The sequence below is a fragment of the Chamaea fasciata genome, unplaced genomic scaffold (genome assembly GCF_029207755.1).
Source record: "Chamaea fasciata isolate MVZ Bird 193981 ecotype frontalis unplaced genomic scaffold, bChaFas1.0.hap1 SCAF_9, whole genome shotgun sequence".
Lineage (NCBI taxonomy): Eukaryota > Metazoa > Chordata > Aves > Passeriformes > Sylviidae > Chamaea > Chamaea fasciata.
In genome coordinates this window covers 30177064-30200510 of record NW_027094094.1, presented here as the reverse complement: position 1 = coordinate 30200510, position 23447 = coordinate 30177064, and the positions used below count along the sequence as shown (strand labels likewise).

The 23447-nt window shown below is 39.5% G+C and overlaps 1 protein-coding gene across 3 annotated transcripts in view; it reads right to left on the bottom strand.

The window, feature by feature from the left end:
• Positions 1–23447, bottom strand: part of REEP3 (receptor accessory protein 3) — a 52416-nt gene that overhangs the window by 3942 nt on the left and 25027 nt on the right. For all 3 annotated transcript variants that reach the window (XR_010722329.1, XM_066191694.1, XM_066191693.1), the window contains exons 2-7: positions 16993–17065; positions 12599–12675; positions 11980–12100; positions 10499–10612; positions 3294–3441; positions 716–867 (exon numbers count right to left, since the gene is read on the bottom strand). Coding sequence is in view for 2 of the 3 variants with exons in the window: in XM_066191693.1 (XP_066047790.1) it covers positions 716–867; positions 3294–3441; positions 10499–10612; positions 11980–12100; positions 12599–12675; positions 16993–17065 (685 nt within the window). In the remaining variant the exon portion in view is untranslated. The remainder of the gene's footprint in view (positions 1–715; positions 868–3293; positions 3442–10498; positions 10613–11979; positions 12101–12598; positions 12676–16992; positions 17066–23447) is intronic.

The window sequence follows — 23447 nt, the reverse complement described above, 5'->3', positions numbered from 1 at the left end:
ACCAAGCAGAAAAATCATTCACCTCACCACTAATCCTATTTAGCAAATGTCTTTCAATGTGCTTTGGACACCCCAGTTTCACTAAGACAATCTACCTATGGCTGAATAAGATAGTTTCAACAGAATTGGGCAAGAAGAACAATTATCACCTGTTTCCCTGGAATGACCCAAAAACTTTTATGAGACTCCACAGAGATTTATCCTGAAGTAGCTTTAAATTTTGTGATGCATGCACATATAAAGTGCATTGAAGGCTAACTAGGATCTTCTCTTTGTAGACCACAAAGAGCCAGGCCGTGTGTCTATTGGAACTAAAAAATTCTGAACATTCTTTATGTATTAAACAGCAGATGTCCAGGTGTGCACAACATGCAGATGACAGTACTGCTACCCATACCCCTTTCAAGGTGAGCAGTTCCTGAAATTGGGCTTGGTGCTGCCAGAATTAGCATTACAAGCACCGAGCCTGTTTCATCTCCTCTCCCGTGCTTCTTGCTTCCTTTATTTCATTCATATATTTCCCCTAAACACTCCTAACTACAAAAGCTCCAAACTTGGATATTGTTATCACATACTTCCTTCCCCACTTAGCATTCTAGAACCCATTCATTGTTGACAACTTCTCCAAGCTTAAAAAGAAAAATAAATTTCTGCACTATGAAAAATGCCAACATACACTGACTAAACAAACTCAATTAACCAGGATTGTACTTGCCTCTTTACGGCCTTTAATAGTTTTCACAGATTTCATACTCTGAGTTCTCCGAAGGCCTCTCTGAGCAAACATTTCATCCTCTGAATGTGTCCCCTCCATCTCTTCATCTGTTTTATCATCTCCAGGATTTTTTTCCAGTGGAGTTTTGTAACCTTAAAAAAGGTATTAAAAAAAAGTAGCTGTAACTTTTTGTTTTCTAAGAAAACTGTGATTTTCATCTTTAACACACATGATTTATCCTTTTAAATTATGTGCTCATTTCAAAACAAAAACATCTACTCTGCCACAAGTTTGGTACTTCTAATCCTGCCACTTGGTTCCACAGGTATGCAATGCAGTGATTCTTCAGTTGTCAAAACTGAAACCACAAGTCTGCTGACATCTTCTGCTTTACACTGAACTGCAAAAACCTTAGTGATCATCTTAAGAAGTATTTAAGATTTTTGGACACAGTCCACACGAGAGGGAGGTTACACTTCTATAAACCTCTAAAGGTCCCTTCCAATACAAACCATTCCATGACTCTCATTCACAGAATCTTTCTTCCTACTCTCATCCTTCTGCATTTTTAATCCCAAAGCTCCTTTCAGATCGGTAACGCACCAAAGAACTGTTGAGGGTTGTTAACATCCTGCAAAACCAGGACCAAGATTATACCAAAGACTCTCGCTAGAGGGCACAAACTGCTTAAAAACACAACGCCAAAAGCTCCTTGGGGTCCAACAGCCCCGATTCCCCATCACGGACCTACCACACAGCTCCCAAATCCAGTCTGGTTCCTTTCTCCACCCAACTCTCGTTTTATCCCAGAATCTACAGGCTGTAACACTCAGGAACACCTTTTAGACTCCAAACCAAACTTTATCAATGACCCGTGTACATTTCACCTTAAGCCAGTATTTTATTTAGGATTAGCTAATTTTTTTCCTCAAATTTTTTCCCCCTAGAAATTAGAATCACATCATCTATTCCCCAGCTACTTGAGGCAGACATTCTGTCATTCTCTTCTGCCATTTTAGAGGCAACACACCTCTGCTTCCAGTACAGTTTCAATTCATCTTTTTCAATACAAAAGATTTGAATCATATCTGCTTCTCTTTTTCAGAACAGCAGTGTTTGCAGGGACACCAATACTTCCTTATCTGTGTTTGTAACACCTGATGCATCAGCATCCCATCCACCTTTTTCACAGCAAGCACATGCCAGCTCAGCATCCTCCTACGACCCATGTCCTACAACCAGGCCTTTTCAACCAACCTGCACACAACTCCCAGCTCAGACCACAAAAAATAACACCCTGCAAAGCACAACAGAATATTGCTACACAGCGTTCCTAAACCTGTGTGTACTTGTGGTCTTTTTGAAGTTCCTAATGCTGAAGAAAATTCAAAGAAAACACGAGAGGTGTATGCTAGATATGAGACCAGGAGCAGAAACAATTAAGTTAAACTAGCTGTAAGAAAGCTTTTTGACATTTGAGACTGAATCTCACAATCAGTGATTATTTTTATAATATAAACTGAATCATTTTTTAAAAAAATTAAATTTAGAGCATTTTCAAGCTATTTCAGATAGGTAAGCAATGCTCTCTTACTGAGGAACAGACCCTGCACAACAGCTGCAGTGACATCACCTCAAGTGCAGCTCTTCATGAATTCTTGGCTTTCTCTCCAGCCAGAAGCTCCAGTTCACACTGCCCTGCACAGGATCCCTTCTGGAAACAATGTGCAATTCAGTTGAGGGCCCTTCAGCTGGCTACCTCTTCCTTACAATGGGCTACCATACTATTCATGGAATTCCGTGGACCCCACAAACACTAGCCTTCCCCAAAATGGAGGGATGGGAAGGAACGACTGGCTTAGGTGAAAAGAAACAACCCAGATCTACTTCTTCTGTGGGAAATAACAGCTCCTTTACATTGTAGCCTTGCCATTTAAAAAGCTGTTGTTACCAGACTTCTAGCAAATCCTTCCTTCAAGCACCACAAGCTCAAGAGGAAAGTGATGATGGCAATAACAGCCCATCAAATATAATAATGAAACAATAGTATCTGTGAACAAAACCATATATTGGTCACCACACACCATCTTCTGAGTGTTAATGGGCATCAGTCCATTAAGACAGCTTGATGCCTTTATTATTCCTATCACCATATACAATTTTACATTTTGATCTATTACTACAAACTTGGTGAATTAATTTCTATTAATTTTCTCTTCTATTTATGAGCTTCCATATGTTTTCATGTTTAACTTCTTGTATATTTGTCACAGAAACACCACTTAATCACATGTTCGACTTCCAATTAAGTTTTACTTTGGTAATAAATTCTTGTTGCCAATTGGCAAGGACAGGAGTAATGAATACATTATGATTACACAGAGTGGATGTGAGAAGCAAGTAATTAAGGAAGGATTTCTTAACTGTCATAATTGACTTTGCTTGAGTGTACTGTGTTTAACTACTGGAACTCTTTGAGGCCTTTTCCATTTAGAAACAGGGTAAAGGAAATTCTGCTCTTCCACTTCTGCTTTGGGTGAATTTTTCTTTTAGGTAGGGGGGGAAAAAAGATACATACCTGAAGATTCACTTGCAGAGGCTCTGGTTTTCTTTTTAGCTTCTGGCAATGTCTGATAAGGTCTCTGTCCAACAGGCTCATCACCTTGTATAGTAGTCAAATCATGCATACTGAAACTTCTCAGTTTCTCAGTTATTGCACCTTGGCTCTGAAATACAACAACAGTAAATTTGGAAACCAGGCAGAGGTTTAACTTTGCTGCTCAGCTTGGATTAAGATACTTAAGTCCATGCTTCCTTGCTGCACAACAAAACACACTGACCATACACATGCAGCTGCTTTACATTTGATTTAGGTATTGCTTTTACCCACACTTAACTGTACATTGCTCCCAGCTGACAAAGCTAAACAAGCTAGCAGCTTAATTACAAATGCTGCATTTCACTCCTTTACTCTGAGCAAATAAAGACTTCTTGAGTGAGGGCAAGTGTTCAAAAGAAACACACATCAGAAAAGTTCACTTCAAACATGGCAGTTCAAGGTAGCACGACAGTAACCCTTCTGCTTTAAAGAGTGTGGTTGAAGATAGTTTTCTGCTATTTTATATTTCATCCTCTACAAATTTGAATACGGTTAAGGAGAAAAGTGTTAAAAATACACTCTGTAACATTAACTCAAATAACTGAGAAACTGGCAGCACTACAAAAGCAGCTCCAGTTGACAGAAACCTGAAACCACAAACCAAAGAGGTCCTGCCTGGACTCCAGGCTAGCAGGTCCTATTACCAATATAGCTTTACTGACATAACACCAATGCAAAATCTAATGCTACACAGGAGAATAGTTAATCACACAAGGACATTAAGTATTCCTTCTCCAACTGTCTTCACTTCTTTTCTATACAGAACATATGGAAATTTCCCTGTTGGAAGGAAAGGTCATCCAGCAGCTCTTTCATCTTACATCAGATGATGTTGTTATTAAAGCATTAAAGATTAATTTATTGCATAAGCAACTGAAAGAATAAGTACTCAAAGTCATGTTAAAATAACACTTCATTCTTCTCTCTCTGGCATAAGGCAAAAAATAACCATTTCAGGGAAAGGTTGACAAGCCCGTGCATGAATTCCACTTCAAGCAAGTGTTAAAGACTCTGTTCCATTCTTTCAAATGAAGCTTTTAAGTAAAATTCTTCATTTGAGCAGCATGTTAGCTAGCAGGAGCAGAAACCTGGGCACAATTCCATACACCTTTCTCTCCAACAGCACCAGCAGAAGGCAGTTCTGGTGCTGCTGGCCACGGCCATTTGTTCCCATTCTCATGACAACAACTGTTTGCAATTGGTAGACCAGCACACTGAATCACTCCATGTTAAAAATAGCCATGTAAAGTGAAGACAGTCGAATTAAAGCTCCTTAAGTCTGCGTGGGTACCAAAGGGCAGGGGGCAAAGTGGCTGAAAGCTAATATTGACTTTCTAATGGCTAGTTATTAGTACAGCATGTAAAATCAACACAGTGGACGGTGTGCTACTCAAGCACGACAAACTTATAATTCTTGTCCCACCATTCATATGCTGTCACCAAAAAATAGCAAAGAAAAGGTTTATTGGGAGAGAAGTAGAAGCCTTTTCTACCTCCTTCTACATACTTGTAGGATTACTCAGTTCTGAGTACAGCTTGCCTTTGAGTTAAAATGCACTATAAACACTGTACAGTGTCTATTGTAAAGATTATAGAAATCCTGAAGTCAAATTTACTCCCTGAAATGGCTTGTTAAAGACAGGTCTCCTAAGGTAGGAAAAACCCATCCCTTCCATGACTCCACTTCTTGCACTGAAAAAAAGCATTTCAAGTAAACTACACCAGGAACCAGCTGTGCCTGAGAACTTTATCAGCTGCTAGGACATGGAGCAGGGAACTGGAGAAAGAACTGCTTCTTTTGACAAGTAACAGCTCACAGGACATATGTTACTCTGCTATAACATGCAAGACTGTTCAGAAGCCTGTTTCCAATGCTTAAAGAGGTTTAACAGGGCTCAAGTCTCACTCACTGAACACTGGTGAAAATGTAAAATAGACCTAGCTGGTTCTCAGCAGAATCCATACAAACTCAGCACAATTTCACTCACCAAGTGTGAACAGAGTCTATTTAAACCAGTGACAGAAGCTGGTTTTGGCCAGCAGCAGCAGTATAGAAAGACACTTGTTTAATTGCCCAGCAAGTTCATTCATCATGTGACATACTACAAAAAGACATTTGGAAATTGTATAGAATAATGCAATTGAGACTAAAACAGCTAACATACTAAGAATTCACACTACAAGCCTGTATTTCTTATTCCACTCTAGACAGAGGACTAGATCCAAGCTAGGAACATTCAGCCCTATTTTCTAGTGCAGCTTTTGGTTAGAGAATTTTGTTTTTCAAAGAGGGAAAAAAGTCAAGTATGTGCCATAAAACAACACTGTGCCCTTAAGCAAACTGCAAGGTTGAGCTGGAGCTCCTGTGGAGCTCTGCCTCATTCAGGGAGGACCTAAGGGGTTCATACAATGGGCCCTTCGTTCCAGAACTACTTGCCAAGATGGAAAGTTTTACTCAAGTTACACACAGAAAGCATTAAGAAGTTTGAAAGGATACATACACAAAGATGCAGCACACATGCCTGAGAGTCACAGTAGGAATGGGAGTTGCACAACCACTGCTGTGCTGGACAATCCCCATCACACATTACACTAATCCCATGCAGGTACTCCCTACAGTGCCCCCAGTCTCCATCCCACCCCTGGGAACATCCAGTCTAGCCAAACCAACATTGGTTTCTACTGCAACTCCATTGCACAGACTGAAGGACAAATTTCAAGGTGTTCTGTGGGAGTGTGCATATCACTGTGCTCACAATGCATATTCGACTTAAGAAAATTCTTCCACCCCCATGCCCAAAAGCAGCAGTTAATTGCTTTCTGCTGAAACAAAGCATTCTGTGAAGATCTGCATTACTATCAGCTCAGGATGAAAGTCTGGCTGAAAAATATTAAATTCCTTCCTACTGCAGGAAATGTGAGATTAAATACCCTCTACTGCAGGAAATGTAAGAGTAGCGTTCACATTTAGAATAATAATGCTTTAAGAGCTTTGCTATTTTGTTTGAAAGGTCAAAGAGTTACAGCTTGAAAGCAACACATTTGCCCTAAAAACTGAAAGCAAAGCAATTCAGTTGTAGGTGGAGCTGAAGAGGATCTCCTGCTTCCACTGCCATGCCATGGAGGTGGCAGCAGCCATCACCTGTCCCCAGATAGACACACTCCAAGATGCTGCTCAGGTGAAGATGGCAGAGCAGATCCCAATAGTGGCCCACTACATCTTACATCAGGCTGCACTCAGCCCAGGGGCTGGTGGCTAAATTACAGCGCTAAAGATTGAGACACACACATTTACATTTACAATGCCAGTGGGAGAACAGAATCACACAACTTCAGCACTAAAATTTCTACGTAGGCAAACGCTGAAGAGAGACAAACTGTGAAGTCTGTGTGCGGTCTTAAACAAAATGCAAGTCTTAAAGAATGATTTTTCTTCATTATTCAGTAGCATTTCCTAAAACATACTAAACATTTTTTGGAGTCCACATACATTAGCAATGACCAACCAATGTGAAATGCCAATTAAAGCTGTAATTCGTTTCTAAATCAAATTTTTAAAATAAATATAGCCTATTTAAGGGTCTCCTTTCAAGACTACTCAGCCTCTAGTAAGCTATTAGTATGCAGTCTCATCAGCTGACCCTCATATATGAAATGCCATTTTCTATTCTTTTATTGAGCATGTACTTTTATAGTCTGTATGCTTAACCCAGGGAAGTTGCTGTAAACAAACACCACAATGTCCGCCTCAGGGACTCTTTGTTGTTTAAATTGGACTTGCACCCTCAGTGGCCAGGATCACTGACTGAAGCTGCCTGCCTTCCTTGGACAAGTTCCCAATGGACTCTGCAGCATGCAGCACCCACATTCTCAGCTGTTCTCTCCCTGATCCGATCCAAGCTGACAGGGGACGACTTCTGTTCCCTCTCAGCCTGGAGAGGGACTGCTGGCCCGTGAATAACCTCTGCAGCATGCCAGGCAGCCCCAGCAGGGAGCAGGATGAAAGCAGCATTCCCCATAGTGATACTGGCTGCGTGCCACAGCTGGCTGCAAGATTTCAACCTCCTTCCTCTGCCATGTCCCGAGTGGGGACAAGGGGAAGCGTGATCAGGCCAGGAGAATAATACTCAATCAGCAAAAAGGCAGTAGATTCAGGATGACTGGAAGGCATACAGAAAACACAGCCCTCAAAACATTATCACCACCGCCACACTTTACAAATTAACACTATTTGTGTGACCTCATAAAGAGGAACAGAGTATTTCACAGCTTAATTAGCAGCCCCCCTGCTCATGGTGATAAAGACACCAGTTTTCACTAGTAGCTCAAGAAATCTGAATTCATAAAACTGAAACATAGAAGTAACCATCATCTCAGAAGACCTGAAAAGCAGATGCATCAAAGTATGAGATGCCTCGTTGGAACTTAAGTGTTGTGGATATGATTTCCTCAAGTCCATAAACTACGGAGCTTTTGAGGCATCTTGTTTCTGATTTTTTCACTAATAAAAATTTTGTTTCGTATATAAAAATTCAGGACAGACTCTTTCATCTCTAAATCTCCTGAAATCAGGATTTTACGAAGATTTGTTTTCTGACGTGCTAATTTAACACTATTTATTTTGCAAATGTATGCTATTTAGCAGGTTTTGAAACACTACATTTTATATGAGCAGCGGCTAACTAGTACCAGTTAAAAACATCAGTATGAGAATGTAAGCTACAAGACACTACTCCTGCCAAATACATTCAAATTTAACTATAGAGGAGCAGGCTTAAATCTATGTCAAATTTCAGTAGACTGACCTGGCTGGCTGCTCCAACAGAGCCAACAAGTCTTTTAATGGTAATCCCCTATTCCTTTGACAACTCTTGAAGAAAATCACTCTCCCCACATTTGATATTCAAAAAGTTTCAGCAAGTTTCCAAGCCATTTTAACATCCTCCTAAAATCAGCATAAACAGTTTTCTTGGACACTTCAGTGTCTTTTGACATAGGTTTAATCTTGCACACATGTTTAGCCTCTCCCCCCCTCCTAATCTGAGATCTGCTATGTCAGAATAAGCATGTGTGCTCTATTAAAAAAAAAAAAAGGGTGAAAAAAAGAAGAGTGATGAAAGTGTGTTTTCTTTCCCATCAAGACTGATCCCACTAGTACAACTCCATTCCTGAAATCCTATAGCATGCTCCACCAGCTCTTGGTGAAGGGATCATCTTTTCACCTGCTGGAGGCAGCAGTCAGCTCTTGGAAAAACAGGGAATGAAATCAAGAACACATGCATTGTGTCCATTTGCTTGCATAGACCAGGCACACTCAGCGTTTAGGAATGACAAACCCAAGAGGCTTAACATGCCAAAATAAAGATTTTTTTCAGTGAGTCTCCTCTTTCATGCTGTTTAAAAATCATGCCTATTTTAGGTCTTTGGTATTGTGGTGGTTGTTTTTCCCAAGCATCTGATCTACACTGAACTAATTCTGTACAAATATTCATGAGCGTGTTTAACAAGTTTTAACAAATAGAGCAGGCATCTTGCCAGTCACAGCTGAATAGCAATGAAATCGAAACACAGACATTTCAGATAAAGTTATTGTTTCAGAACAAAGTGGGAGGAGATATTTGCGTTATTTATTTTATACCCTAAAAATTAACGAGGAAATATCCAACCACAGCCAAACATGAGGAAGACACAAAGCATAAGAATCCTTACAGGTGCTTACTGTAATAAAATTGTAATACCAAGAATTTTGCACTTTAGCATTTAGCAATCAAACGTTTTTTCCCAGTAGAGCACTTTGGGTGTTTGTTTGGTTTGTATAAATAACCTATTTTCACTCTGGATCCTTGCATTCCTTTGGAGGTGCACTCTATCACATTCTAAATTATTTCATGTCTCAAGGCAATATTAAGAATTTGAATAACAAAAAAAAATCCCACCCTAGTGATCAAACTTAATCACTTTCTCAGCATTTTAAGCTCATTATGACCATATTTAAAAACAAAAGGTTATAATGCTACCACCCACATGTATCTTTAGAAAGAGAGAAAATGAACAAACAAGAGACACATGACTACTTTTCCAAAGCTTTTTGAGGTAGCATGTGAAAATGTAGCTGTTAGGAATGTCTTTTATTTGTAATGCAGGAAGTTCACACAGAAGCCCAGACATTTAAGCTAAATGCCAGCTGTACAAACTCAACTTTGACAGCCAGGGATCTCTACCCTGTCTTCTGTTATCTACTGACAGTGTTCAGGTTTTCAGTGCTGTAACTATGAGCACAATGGTTCCATTTATTCCCTGGAAGAAATTAATCCTGATTGCTTTAAACCCGTGATTTCACGACAACATACACCTTTTTCTCTCTATACTTGCTTTTTTTGTGCGTGTTTTGGTTTCAATTACTATTAGGTAGGATGCACATTGTCTGAAGTGTATTCCTTTTGGCAGTGCACAAATTGCTTAGACTCTTACACATAAGCTTGTACTTTGTCTTCCTAGACCCAGAGCCCTCTGAAACACTGAAGGTGATGAAGTTTTGTAGGAAGGTAATCTGGGAAAAACAACAGATTACTTCATAATTTAATGAAAAATACATGACAAAGCAAGTGTATGCTAAACACCAATAGGCAGGCTTATGCTTAGTGTATTAATTTAATAATTCACGCAACAAGTTGCAAACAGGTTAATTGGGTCAAGATAATTTTTATCCACGGTAGTTGTCTTTCATGCCTTAATTCATATGCGGCAGTACCTCAGGTTGATTGGAGAAAAACAGCAGAAAAGCCAGAAATCCTTTAAAAAGTTTGTTTATCAACAAGAAAGCACAACAGAGACAGAAAAGAAACAATGGTCATCTTTATTTAAAGCCTGCACAGAAAACGGAATGGTACCTTTTGAATTAGAGTAAACTGATCCCCATCATCCAAGAAATAACTACAAGCCATCTTAAACAAAGAAACCAACAAACACAGTACGAGGAGGAGAGGGTTGCAAGCCTTTGATTGTGTCCCAGGTTTTCAATACACTTGCAGAATTTATCTTTTTATATAACAGTGGTAAATCCTCAGTACAATAACACTATTCTATATCAAGCCCAAAAGCAATTACTGCAAGCAGAAACTTACCTTCACAGCTGCTGTCACTGCAGCAGTTGCTGCCAAATTCAATCCTTGCCTTCCAAAATTCACCATGGTCTCATAGCCTCTTTCTTTGGCTTGGACGATGTACTCATCAATCTCCTAGAAGAAAACATATTTAAAGTTTAAAAGGCTGTTCATAAGAGAGCAAAGTTATCCCACAGTATTATTTTTCCATCAGTAAAGGAAGACAGAAGAAATATTTAAGAAAACATTTAATGGGATAGATCTTTGCATACAGTTATTTCCTTCATTACAACTCTCTCATTTTAAAAAAAGGATTATATGTGGTCAAACAAGAAGATAAAGTAGATCACTTTTGTACAGCTCAGAAAGATTGCAACAAGTTCCTTACAGAGAGTAAGCTTAACTTGTTGGACAGAAGGTTTTCAAGAAATATCATGCATTTCAAGAAATAACATCAACTAACATGAAGTCAGCAAGCTCCCTAGAAAGGTAGAGCCGACTTACAAAGAACTTCCGAAGGCACGGCCTTGCAACAGTTAAGTACCAAGGACAATCATGACAGTCATGTTAAGTACCAATAGTTAAGTACCAAGGACAGTCATGACTTATCTCCAGCCCTGGGAAATGCCTGGAGTTGAAGATAAAGTCTGCAAGGTACTTCCCAACAGCTTGCAGACTACAGGGAAGCATCCCTTTAGCTTACAAAGTCGCAAGTTGTTTATTAGCACAACCTTCAGGAGGTCAAGATGACCTCACTGTTCCTATCAGTGGCAATCTTGTCAGCTATCTGCTTTGCCTAATAAAGGCCAAGCCTAGCACCGACCTCCAGGAATGCTATTTTCTGTAGGGTGAGATTTCTCAGTGCTTGTCTTGACACCTTTGCTAATTGCTCTTTCTACACACCCAAACAGGATGCTGAGAAAGAGCTAAGCAGAGCTATGTCCCTGTCATACTTTGACTAAAGCTAACCATCTTCTAGCTATTTTTATGTTTGGGTATTCACTGTTGCAGACTGGTGCACCCTTAAAAATCAGTAACAAGTCTCTCCTCTTATCTTGTCAGTTTGCAAACCAAAAAAAGTTGTCGATGTCAATCATCCTGAGAAGTGTTATTCCTAGTCTGTGCTAGAAAAAAAATGTTAACATTAACAGCTTTTAGTAAAGCTGCGTTCATAATTCTGCAGAGAATACTGTACACATGCTTGCAACAGAAAGTCGAGCTGCATCACTTCCACTCAGCTGGGCTCCCCAGAGTGCATCAAGGAGAACAGGGAATACCAAGCTCTCATGTCAACAGGAAGCAGGACTTGTCTGCTCAGGCAGGTTAAATGGAAGCATAGACACGGACAGTCATGTGCCTTTGCCTCTGCTAGTCCAAATTCATGCTGCCTGGCAAGACAGTAACAAGCTGCTCTGCTTTTACAGTGTATCCAGCAACAGCTTTTACTTCAGCATATGGTGTTTCCATATTAGGCATTAAAAATCTGAGAAGCTATTTCTTACCCTTTCTTTAGAAGAAAGCAGTGGGTGGAGGAATTTTCTGTAGATTAAACTTGCCCCTCTAGTATATGGGGAAAGGAGCCAGATAACAAAAGCTATCTTCAGTTCATAGTACAGTGGAAACCTACAGGCAAGTTAAAGGTTGCACAAAATCAACAACTGCAGTAAGAAAATGCATAGTAATTAATCATTATGAAGAGATCTTTTCAAAAACCACAGTTATATTAGAAAATAGGATTCTTCAAATACAAGAAGTTACATTAGACAAAAATTAAATGAGTTACGGATTTATGTACTACTGCCATTTATGAAATGAAAACAGTTAATATACTTGCTTTTCATTATACATTCCTGCACAGAGAAATTTTAGGCCGTCCTTTAAAGAGTTCCATCCCCCTATTCAGTTTCTACAGTGAGCTGGAAACGTTATCGTCCCTACTTCAAGTGACAGTGTACAGCAAACTTGAAAACAAATGCTATTCATCTATGCACCAAGATTTTTTCCTGTAAAAAGGGCTATTCAACAAGCACAACTTCTTTATATAAAATACATCAGTACAAAACAAAAAACATCAGAAACAAATACAGCTTCCTTCAGAGTTCATAAAAAGCAGGGTCTTACCAAGAGACTGTTAGGTCAGTTATTGTTTCAGTAACTGTATAAAGGGCAAACACAATCCAGTACATCATCCAGCGAACCTGAAAATTAAAATACCATCATCACTCAGAGCTTTGATTTCACCTTTACACGTAACATACTAAATATCTATAGTAGCTATAAATATCTAGTATATTATATACTAGATACAACAGTAAAAATTACGTATCTATAATACCCACAAATATCTTGTATATTATACACTACACTATAAATAGTATATAATATACACGGTACAGCTGGTCCAGACTTGTCAAAGCAAGACATTCAACAGTATCTCAGTCTTCATAAACCAGGTTTCAGGTGAAATGGTCAGGGGAAGATCCTGAAAGATTTCTGTTCATAAACAGAACTGGAGGCAGCTGCAACAGCTCAGTGAAATGGCTGTGTCACCGGGGTCACAACCTCACCTGTTTCACAGATTTGATTCCGCCTCTACAAAGCTTTAGTGATATGAAAAAAAACCAAAAAAAACAGTGCAGTATTGGCAGATTATTCTAAGTATGAAGAGCAATTCCCACCATAACACTAAAGGATATTTCATTCTCTTCCACGCTCCACCATATGTTCATACCATGCACACAGAAGTCAGCATTAGTGAAGCAGCCCCTACTTTCATTTCACAGTATGTGCTATTCAGCTTTACACTGCCATTAGTGTGTGACTACTGGTATGGTATTAACACTGAGGCAAGGCAACGTAAAAAGCATTTTTATGGAGATGTTAATTCTGCTGATATGCCAAGAACTACAAAATTCTTGTTAATGAAAAAGCTCACATGTTAATGCTACAGGGGTTTACAGGTATGAACTTTTTTTGGCTTTGTTTTGCTTAAGGTTTACACTATATATCATTGCTTTGAAATCAGACAATGTTCTTAAAATAGTAGAGTTTGTTTTATAACAGTTAAGAGAATCACTCATTTTTCCTGAGCATTTGTTCAAATTTGGTTGCCTAAGCTGATCACATCTTTCAGAATAAATACTCCAGAGTTCCCATGCATTTGTCTTCCCTAAGCTATCAGATGCCAAATGCAATGTGTCTCCAAAATGGGTCACTGCAAACCACCACTGGTTATTTGTATAAACTGAACATCCACATGTTCTTTAAATTCCTTGAAAGAAACCCTGCAACAACACAAAACCATTTAAAAAAAAAACAAAACCCCAAAACCCCAAACCAGCAAAGAATAAAACAAAACCACCACAATTGTTAGAGACTAGTTTGAGACCTAAATTCATGGTACCCTCTTTCAAAGGGAGGATATATATATATATATTCCTCCCTTTGAAGGTAAATATATATGTATACACACCCCTTCCCACAGAGGATGTGGCTCAGATTTAATCTTCACTTTTAAAACAATCTTTTTTGAAGTGGATTTAAATAACTACTCAAAACCTAATGATACACTGCTGCCTATTTCATGGATGTGCATTATAGTTAAAAACCACTTCCTCTGTCAGAACCTGAGACCCATTTATCTTAAATGTTTTTCTGTGCTTCAGTTTGAAAAGAAACTCAGTCATGTGATAACATTCTTCACTTCAACCTCTCAGAGGATTTAGATATTTCAGGCTTAGAACAAACGACGAAGACAAAAGTACACAACAGCTGAAGTCACTGCTGACAGACCATGTGATATTTAGACTGGTGACCCTTCCATGAACCAGAGTCAACACCTGAATGAAAAGGAAATTAAATCCAACCTTGCCCCACCAACTTAAGCATAATGCAATTCAATTTTTAAGATGCCATGCAAGACTGTATTTTCCTCCAATATAATTTATCCAGGCTGTTGTTTCTTTAATCAACATCTATTTATCCAATTAAGAACAACAGTGGAATTTCTCCTGGGCTCCTAGGAACACTACAAAACCACCCTGCAGAAGGGCACAGGAGATCTGCCAGGAGTCCTGCTGAGGACTGGGCAAGGATTCTATAAAACACAAATTATATTCTAGCACAACTAATGCAGTAGGTACCACAAGTATCCTTGACAAATGAACCTGAGTGACTAAAGAGGGGTTTTCATACCAGAAAAAAAAGAAAAAAGGACAACAACTGAAGGTCAGATTTTGCACTACCTAGAATACTATCATCTGCTTTAAGGAACAGAAGTTTTGATTGAGTTTTACTTTCCATCTAAAGAGTCATTACAGATTTGTTTCGTTGAGGTTTTTTCCTAGCATGCAAGAATTAAGCTCATCTTTGTTGGCTCTGGCTGAAGCACATTCTTTCAGGTCAGGAGTCTGAAGCCAGGAATTGAAAAGGCTGGTCTGTTCAGACTTAAAAACTACATTTCAGATGCTTATTACAAGCAGTTTGGTGCAATACAGTGAAAAAGAAAAGTCTCAAATACCTTAGTCAACTCCATTAAACCAGAGTAATTACAAGAACAAATAAATCTCCTCAAAGGCACAGATTCTAATTTTTTTCTAATTTTTTTTCCCCCTCCCGAAATAATCTTTGACCATTTTGCAGCATCATGACCTACACAACAAGTCAAAATGTCTATTATTTTTGGTTGGTGGGTTGTCAGTGGTGGAAGTAGTGGCTGAGTAAAATATTTTCCTGTTACAAAGCTCTTATCAATTCAGCAACAAACACAGATGGCTCCTGAGCCACACAAAACCCTGGAAAGGAAGTTGTGCTTGGGCCATAATGCAAGCGGCGGCAGACCCGTGCCATTTGGAAAGCTGCATTTAAATCTAAACCCTTTACTGTAAAACAAAATGACCCAGCTGGGAAAATGACAGCCATGGATCATCCCTAAGACCTATCTGGACAGTCAACCCAACCAGCAATAGAGTGATACCTCACTGATGAATCACTGTCATGCCCTGCTAATGAAAAAGTCACCGTGATGGGTCTTATTCATCTTGGTCCCATGAATATTTTGTATGTGACTGCAAGTTCTGGGACTCTTCAAAGACCACAGGTTCACACTAAAAGAGCTGAAAAAATATAATTCCAGGCCCTCCTAGCAGGGTTCCTGTGGAAGGATGCCCAAGCAAATTAGGTCATAGCTAACTGGACAACCGAGGTGAGAAAAATATCTCAGCATTCTAAAACAGCGCTTCTCTTTTTCTAGAAAACAGTGCAAGAGGCAATGGTAACCTCTTTAATTTAAGTGACTTCCTTCGTTTTAGTTGGAAACTGCTATGCCCTACTTAGCCTGTGGATCCACTTTGACGGAGCAGGGAGGAAAAGCAGATTATAAATTCCTTGCATTACAGACTTTCCTGACAGAGTAATACAAGCATGAGACAGAAAATTCTCCTCTTAGTTCTGATGATTTTTTTCTCCCGAGTTTAGCTCTGGCAGGCACCAGCTCTATCTCACAAATAAGCTCCAATCAGCTTGTACACAGAAATCAGAAGCACAAATACGATGTCCTCTGAGGCCTTGACAGGGTGATCAGATTAAATTAAGACATTCAAGGGGAGGAACAACAGCTACCACATTCTCAACAAAGGTACAACAAGTGCTGTCTCACACATCAGACACCAGCCTTAGGTCACAGCTATGGCTGCAGTTCAGAGTGACTGATGTGGCCCTGGCCCCACCCTGAGTCAGGCAGCCAAGTTAAGATCCAGGGCAGGTTAACTGCTGAAATCAAGTCAGGCTGTTTCTTAAAAGTAGCTCAGTGACTAAAGCTCCTTGTGACTGCCACTGGTTAACATTCTCGTGATTATTATCATTGCTCACACTGACAAGCAAATAATTCAACAGCTTAATTAAAAACTGAAGGAACTACATTGTTCTTACCCATCTTTCTCTTTCGTCTGTTCTGCTTCTTTCCTCCACACCACCTTAACCAAATCTTTTCCTTCCCTGGGTTATATTTCTTTTCTCTTAGAGGAACAACAGATTAACAAGAACTACCCTTTTCTTAGGTAGATTCTGAGTCCCCTATTGAGCTCCACACAAGGATATTAAGCTGCTGCTGCTCTTCCAGTGGTCACTGTGAATCAGTTTGTCAATACTTATACTTGAGACACTGGCAGAACTAGGAAACTTTAATTCTACCCCCTGCCTAAAAGGGCAGTACTTCTTGTACTTTGCTGAAATGGAACCAAGACTTTAAGGTTTACCTTAAAAATACTCCGTACAAAAATCTATATACAACATCGTGTGTTGAACATGTTTCAGCACAAAACTATGTAAAGTATGAGATACCTTAACTTCAGCCTTCCAAACAAGATCACAGGATTACCACTAGGTTCACACAAGTGTTGTACCCAACAGTAACACAGTCAGTTCAAGCTCTGACATGATTTATTACACAATGAAAATGTCACAAATCTATGTCAGCAGAGGCATGTAATTAAACAATGAAAAGGAAAGAGACTTACATATTCCTTCACATTTTTTGTCTTCACAGCTTTGTAGGAGTAATATGCAGGATACAGCATCCCAAACACCAACCTATTGGAAAACAGAAAGAGCCTTCAGCATCTGTTACGCTGTACCATGACAAAACTGTGACAATACATCATTAGAACAATGCAGCCAACTTAATATCAAAAAATCCTGTTCTCTAGGAAAAAAAAACAAAAATCAGTGTTAAACGTTCCTTGGAGGAAGTCTCATGATAGGCAAAATTAGAACAACATGAACAGAAAAGGGTGTATGCCCTAAAGATAACAAACTGTTTTGTAAGGCTGCTTCTAATAGATAATGTAAAAACAGTTGTTCTGGTTCATTTACAAGTAAAACCAGTCCTGCAGCCTGCCCACTCCAGAAGATGGTGCTGGCAGTGCTATCACACTTGAAGAGCCTCTGAACCTATCAGCTGTTAATCACAATCATCTACTTTTATCACATTACCAGAAGTTTATTTCCAAAAGAGTTTTACAACAACACTGCCTTACAAAACGTCATTTCCTTTTGCTAGAACTCTGCAACAGCAGCATTTAGAAATGGAGGAAAAGCGGGAATTAATCCACTTTTGCTCAGACAACCAATTGCTGCTGAAATGCATCAAAAGCAAGGTGCAGAGCAGGGTGAGAGGATGCAAAGAAATCCATGCTGAGAGCAGGGTCAGAACAAAGATCTGCTTTCACTCAACCTTGTCAGAACACAGTACTTTCTAGTACAAGTCTTGGCCATAGACCAGAACAGTTCTTTATCAAAAATGGAACAGCAGTAGTTACCATCTCCTCAATAAATGCAAGAGCTCCGTATTTCTATTCCACTGTGGGAAATAAGAAAAGCCTTACAGAATAACGACCTTTTTCAGCTTTGTTAAATCCTGTTCACCAAAAAGCACTCTGGGAAGGGTTCAGCTGTGGGATGGATGGCTGGAGAGTGGGTTGACGGTTGACTGGTGTGTGAGGCAGGGATTGGTTGGGGATACACGTGGACAGCACTGGATCAGAGCTGACTGGGTCCAGGGATGTGTGAACAGTGACACCACAGCAGCAGGCAGCCAATGAGCACCAGTTTCCATTAAGTTTCGGGTATAAAATGACAATAAAGATCATCTTCAGTGCAAGCAAGGAGGTCTGTGTGTTGCTGTTCCCCATTGCTATGTTTCACCACCTTGCTACACTTAGGGAAGCTAAGCAAATCACCTGCCCTTAAATTCCATCTGGCCTGAAAGAGCCATTAGAGAAAAGTCTGGCTAAGGCCCTACAGCATCACTTACAACTTGCTCTAGGTGGTTACATGGGAGAAATTTACACTTGTAGGGATATCTACAGATCCTCAAAGTTCAGATCTTATAAGTAATTTAACAGCTCATAGTTGGCAATGGATGATGCATCACATTTTGGTTTTGGTTTTTTTAAAATGTCCACCTGGGATGGGTTTGGCACATATTTTAATCCAAATGCATTTACCAAAGTAAATAACTGAAATTTCATATTTTATTGTTGCCCCAGGCAGCTTTAAATTAGTAGCTCTACCTACACAGCCACTGCAGAAGACTACAAACTACCACAGACCTTTGCAAGTATACAGGACAACAATGTAAGTTTGGATTCAACCAGTTAGATACACACCATTTTCCAGGCATCACTCTGGTATGTACACAGAAGTCTTCTGCTTGGCAGAAAGCCAGTTAGAGTACTGAAGTTATCTCCAGCAGTTAACATGTAGTACATAAGTGGGGTGAAAATGGACTTGCTAACAACAAACATGAAATACTTCCTCCAGCACCAGACACCACAGAGAATGTTTCTCCACCCTCAGTGCACACAGGTACCCCTGGAAGGAAGCCTCTTGCAGGGGGACACTGGCAGAGGTTCTAAAGTTAAGCTGTAAATGCTTCAAGTGAGAGAGGCTGATAAAACTATGGAAGCATAATTGCAGAAACCTTCATGTTTGGAAGGGTCTTGTGAAGTCATCTCGTCCAACCTCCTGCTCAAATCAAAGTCACCATCAGATTTGGACCAGACTTCCTAATGTTTTGGCCAGTCAGGTCCTGGAGGCTTCCAAAGAGATTCTACATCCTCTCTGGGCAACTCATTCCAGTGCTTGATGAACCTCTTAGTGCAAAGGTTTAGTTGTAGTCAGACAGAACCAAAAGTTTATGACCATTGTCTCTCTTGACTGAGCAGCAGAGCAAGAAATTGGGCCTGGCTCTCATAACCACCAAAAAGTTACATGAAATTGCCACCAGTTCTCTTCAAAGTCTTCCCTCTTATGGCTGAAGAAGCCCAGTTCATTCAGGCACTCATCACAAGTTGTGCTGTGATCACCCTGATGGCCACCACTGAACCTTCTCAAATAAATTAACATCTTTCTTGTACTAAGAAGCCCAAAGCTGAGCACAGTCAAATAAATAAATCTCATATCTACAACACCATCCTCTTCTATACATAATTTCCTCGTAAGTTAAAAATTACAAAACTCAAAGAAAATCCTCAAACACTGGTCCCTGTATTTTCTTAAACAGCAAAGAATGCTCTAAGATAAATAACGGGTTTTAATAGAGAACAGTTAAAAAAATCACTACTTGATTATAAATGAGAGTCAAAGCTAATTAATCGTGCATAGCTTTCACAAGACAAGGCAAGATTTGAACAAAGCTTCTGGGCCTTCACTCATCCAACAGAGTAGTTAACAGCTCTGTTGTTAACAGAGCAGCCAAAGGGCACCTGAGCAGGTCTCCAAAAGATCAGGAGCGGGAAGGGATGGTCACTGCAGATCACACAAACCAGTACTGATATGGAAAAGCATCAAGGGGTGCACGAGTGGATCCAGGTGCTCAGGATTCCACAGCTCATGCTGCACTGGAGATAGCAGAAGATGGATCCTGGAGCTCCTTAACATAGGATAGGGAAGCTGCTACTCCACTGGAGCAAAGCTTACCTACACTGAAGATGTTGAAAGGCCTTTTGACAGAATCTGGACTACCTGAATTCCAGCTCAGCATATCAGCCTGTAGAAGCCTAGCCAAATACAGCTCCGCTGCAATCCTCAGACCTTCTAACCTACGGCCAAGAAAAGCAACAGTAAAAGACACCCAACCCTGAATGGTTTTATTCACAGCTGTGAGAAATGCCTGAGAACACAAGTTAAAATTTTCACTTCACCCAAATAACTGAGATCTCAAAACAGAAGGAATAGGAGACCAAACACCTTTCATTTTGTTGAAATTCTGTAGACAACAGCCCTTCCTTGGATTTCTGTCTCTGTGGAAAACCCTGTTCAGTAATACACCAGCTCTAATGTCTCTCACCTTCCCTTGTTCTGGCTGAAATCATAAACATTAAGTATCAGAGATAATAAAAGACTTTGTTAATCCTTTACCCATAAAACAGACTTTATAAGGGTGGAAATTATTTGTTCCAAGAGAAGATACAGAAGAGGTTCCTGAACACCCTAACCATCACCAACTGTCTTACATGCATAATAACTCCACCAGTTACTGGTCACCTGTGCACCTCTCCCTCCTTCTGAAAACAGCGCTCCAAAGTTATTTAAATAACTATTAGCAGCCTGCTCATTTAAACGTCTTGCAATGAAGCATATGAAAGGGGAATAGCTTGAGTCTTTTACTTGACAGATTTTTCAGCTACACTTTTCCACTCACTTTACTGTCAGGTAGCATCACTTCTATAAAGAAAAAAAAAAACAACATTTTTAAATTTAAACAGCTATTTATCCTCTGAACGTACCATTCTCGAACTGCTATAAGTGTGAACTGAGACAAAACAGAATTTTGAGAACACTTCCTCAGAAACAACTCATCTTAAGCAGAAAGCTTATTACAGCAGCAGTAGGAAAATCAAAAAACTAAAGATGATCTTCAGTTATATAGGAACACTAACATAAGACAAACACAATAAAAGCAGCTAGTTTTTCCCACGTAGAAAAATCTGTTACTCAATACTAGTCAAATCAGGAGTTTAAAAAAATACCTATTTTAGTAACCACTTTTCCTTTTAAAGAATTTTTCTAGAAATCACTTTAAAACTATAGAGTGCGGAGTGGTTAACACCACAATATATCATTATTATATTATTCTATAATATTGTTATCATTTTATTATGTATACAGCAATATATAATAATTTAGTAGTGTTTTCAGTACTGCTGTAAAATGGAAGTGTTAGGAAAACTTCTGTTTGTTCACTAAAAGTGGGTAGAGGCAGGATGAAAACAAATCATGTAGTCAGTACTAACAGGAACCAGTACTGTGAAGATTTTATCTCCTTACAGCCAGAGCTGACACGGAAAGTGTGGCATGATGCTGCTGCCAACTCTGGCACCTCTCTCTTCTTCACACAGGCAAAGTCCCCTAACTTCAGCTAAATTTATCAAGCAATTTTACAGTCCAAAAGCCAACTTGTCAACAATGAGTGTAGCTGAAGGCCAGCAAACTTTTACCTTCCATCTATGCAAGATGTATCAGTATCAGGCAAAAGAGAGACCACTGCAGCTGACTGAGACAGAAACACCTAGAAGAGGTGCAGCAGAAGCCTGGGCACACAGATGCCTACAAAAGCCCCACATGTTCCAGTCCTTTTCCTCTTTGGATCCATCTCCAAAAAGCTCAAAGCTGTCAGCAACTGCTACACATTAAAAGCACATCCATCCTCTGGTATTTCTACAGCAACCATAGAGCTACTTAAAGGATGTTCCCAATTATTCTACGGCTTTTCAAATATAAAAGCTCGAATGTTGTTCTTAGAAGTGTGGTTTGTATTTCACACTGAATATCTGCACTCTGCACAAATGTAGCAGACAAAAACAAAGGCAGTTTCCACAGATGGAAACAGATTTCAGCCGAGTGTGACATCATTTACTTTATATTACTAGTAGATACATGGATAATCCTGCTTACCAATGTAATTTCACTGCCAGTTGTAAGCCCAGCTATTTCAGGTTTTCTGCTGGACTCAGGAGCTACCAGAGCATTCCATTTTTGGTACAGCCATTTCCTCTACAGACATTTTGCTCATTTAAAGAGAAATGTTTCTCAAATATAATAGGAGATTAGAATAAAAATACAAAGAAAAAAAGTATCCAAGAGCCTTGAAAAGCCTTGAAACGTGGATAAAACAATGCATTTGTATATCCATATAGCTGTGTTTTTAAAAAACCCAACCTACTGCCTGTATTAACACATGATCTTACAGTTTTAATAGCTTCAAAGTGAATAATTGTTTGAAAGGCTCATTTATGAAGCAAAACAACCGAGTTTGCATCTGACTGATAACTGAAAAATCAGTCATCTGTACACATGTTGCTCTGGCACGGAGTATATGTGACCTGGATAGTAAACAACTCTAAAGCCACAGTTTCAAAAAAAATATTAAAAATGAAAGAAACTAAGACAAAAGCCACTACATCACTCAAATGTACTACTTGCATCCAGACTCCTCAAACACTAAGCCATTAGCATTAACAACAATGCATTTAAGGGTTTAGTCTGTTCACACTGCCGAAGTATTGCCCACAGCATGGAATAACGTTTGGCACTAAATTCTTTCATTCCTCCAAAATCCAAAAAGGGAATACTCTCTGTTCCTTACCTAACAGTTAAAGCAATCCAGGAAACTCGTTGAGTATGAGGTGCTTTTGAGACAGCACCATTCACTGAATTCCTTTTCCTTAAAATTTTTGTAATAGTGATGACACCCATTTGTCCACTCAGAGGCTGAGGATCTCCACAGATTGATACAGAGCCAGACACTGTGTGCATCTACAGCAGGAATATGTACCTACATCCTTGAGTGGCAGGCTGGAGAATAAAAGAATCCTCCAAAAAACCATGGACCTGAATATAAAGGCCTGATATACTTTGCTGCCCATGCCCAGTTCCCCGTCTCAACACTAAGTGTTTCCCAGGTACATCAGGAGCAGCTTCCATCCGTGTCATAAACACACACAGGCTTTTTCTAAGAGCTGGTCGGACAATATGGAAATACCAGAAGTCACATAGGCGACACTGTACTATCCCTGCAGAAACTAGGCCTGGTGGTGGTAATGCAGTCTTACTTCTAGATGAACTATATTTACTATTCCACATATGGTTAGTAAGTTTAGCCTAAGCAAGATTTCATTTAAAAGGAAGTTTGCAAATGAAAACTAAATAGCAGCATAAAAATCTAAAGAACAACGCTTGATTCTTTGGCTGGCTCTTCCTGGCTGTAAAAAAGGCAAATAGGGCCATACACCTTAACAATGGGATTTCAGTCAGTACACAATGGAAAAGCAGAATAATTTTTGCTTAGACTGTACACTGCTCATATACTTCTAAGCCACTCCTATCAAAGATCAGCAGTCTGGATTTTTCCCTCCTTTTTTTTTTATGGCTACTAAGTGATGAGGTTACAGTTATGGAGTAAGTTCTGGCT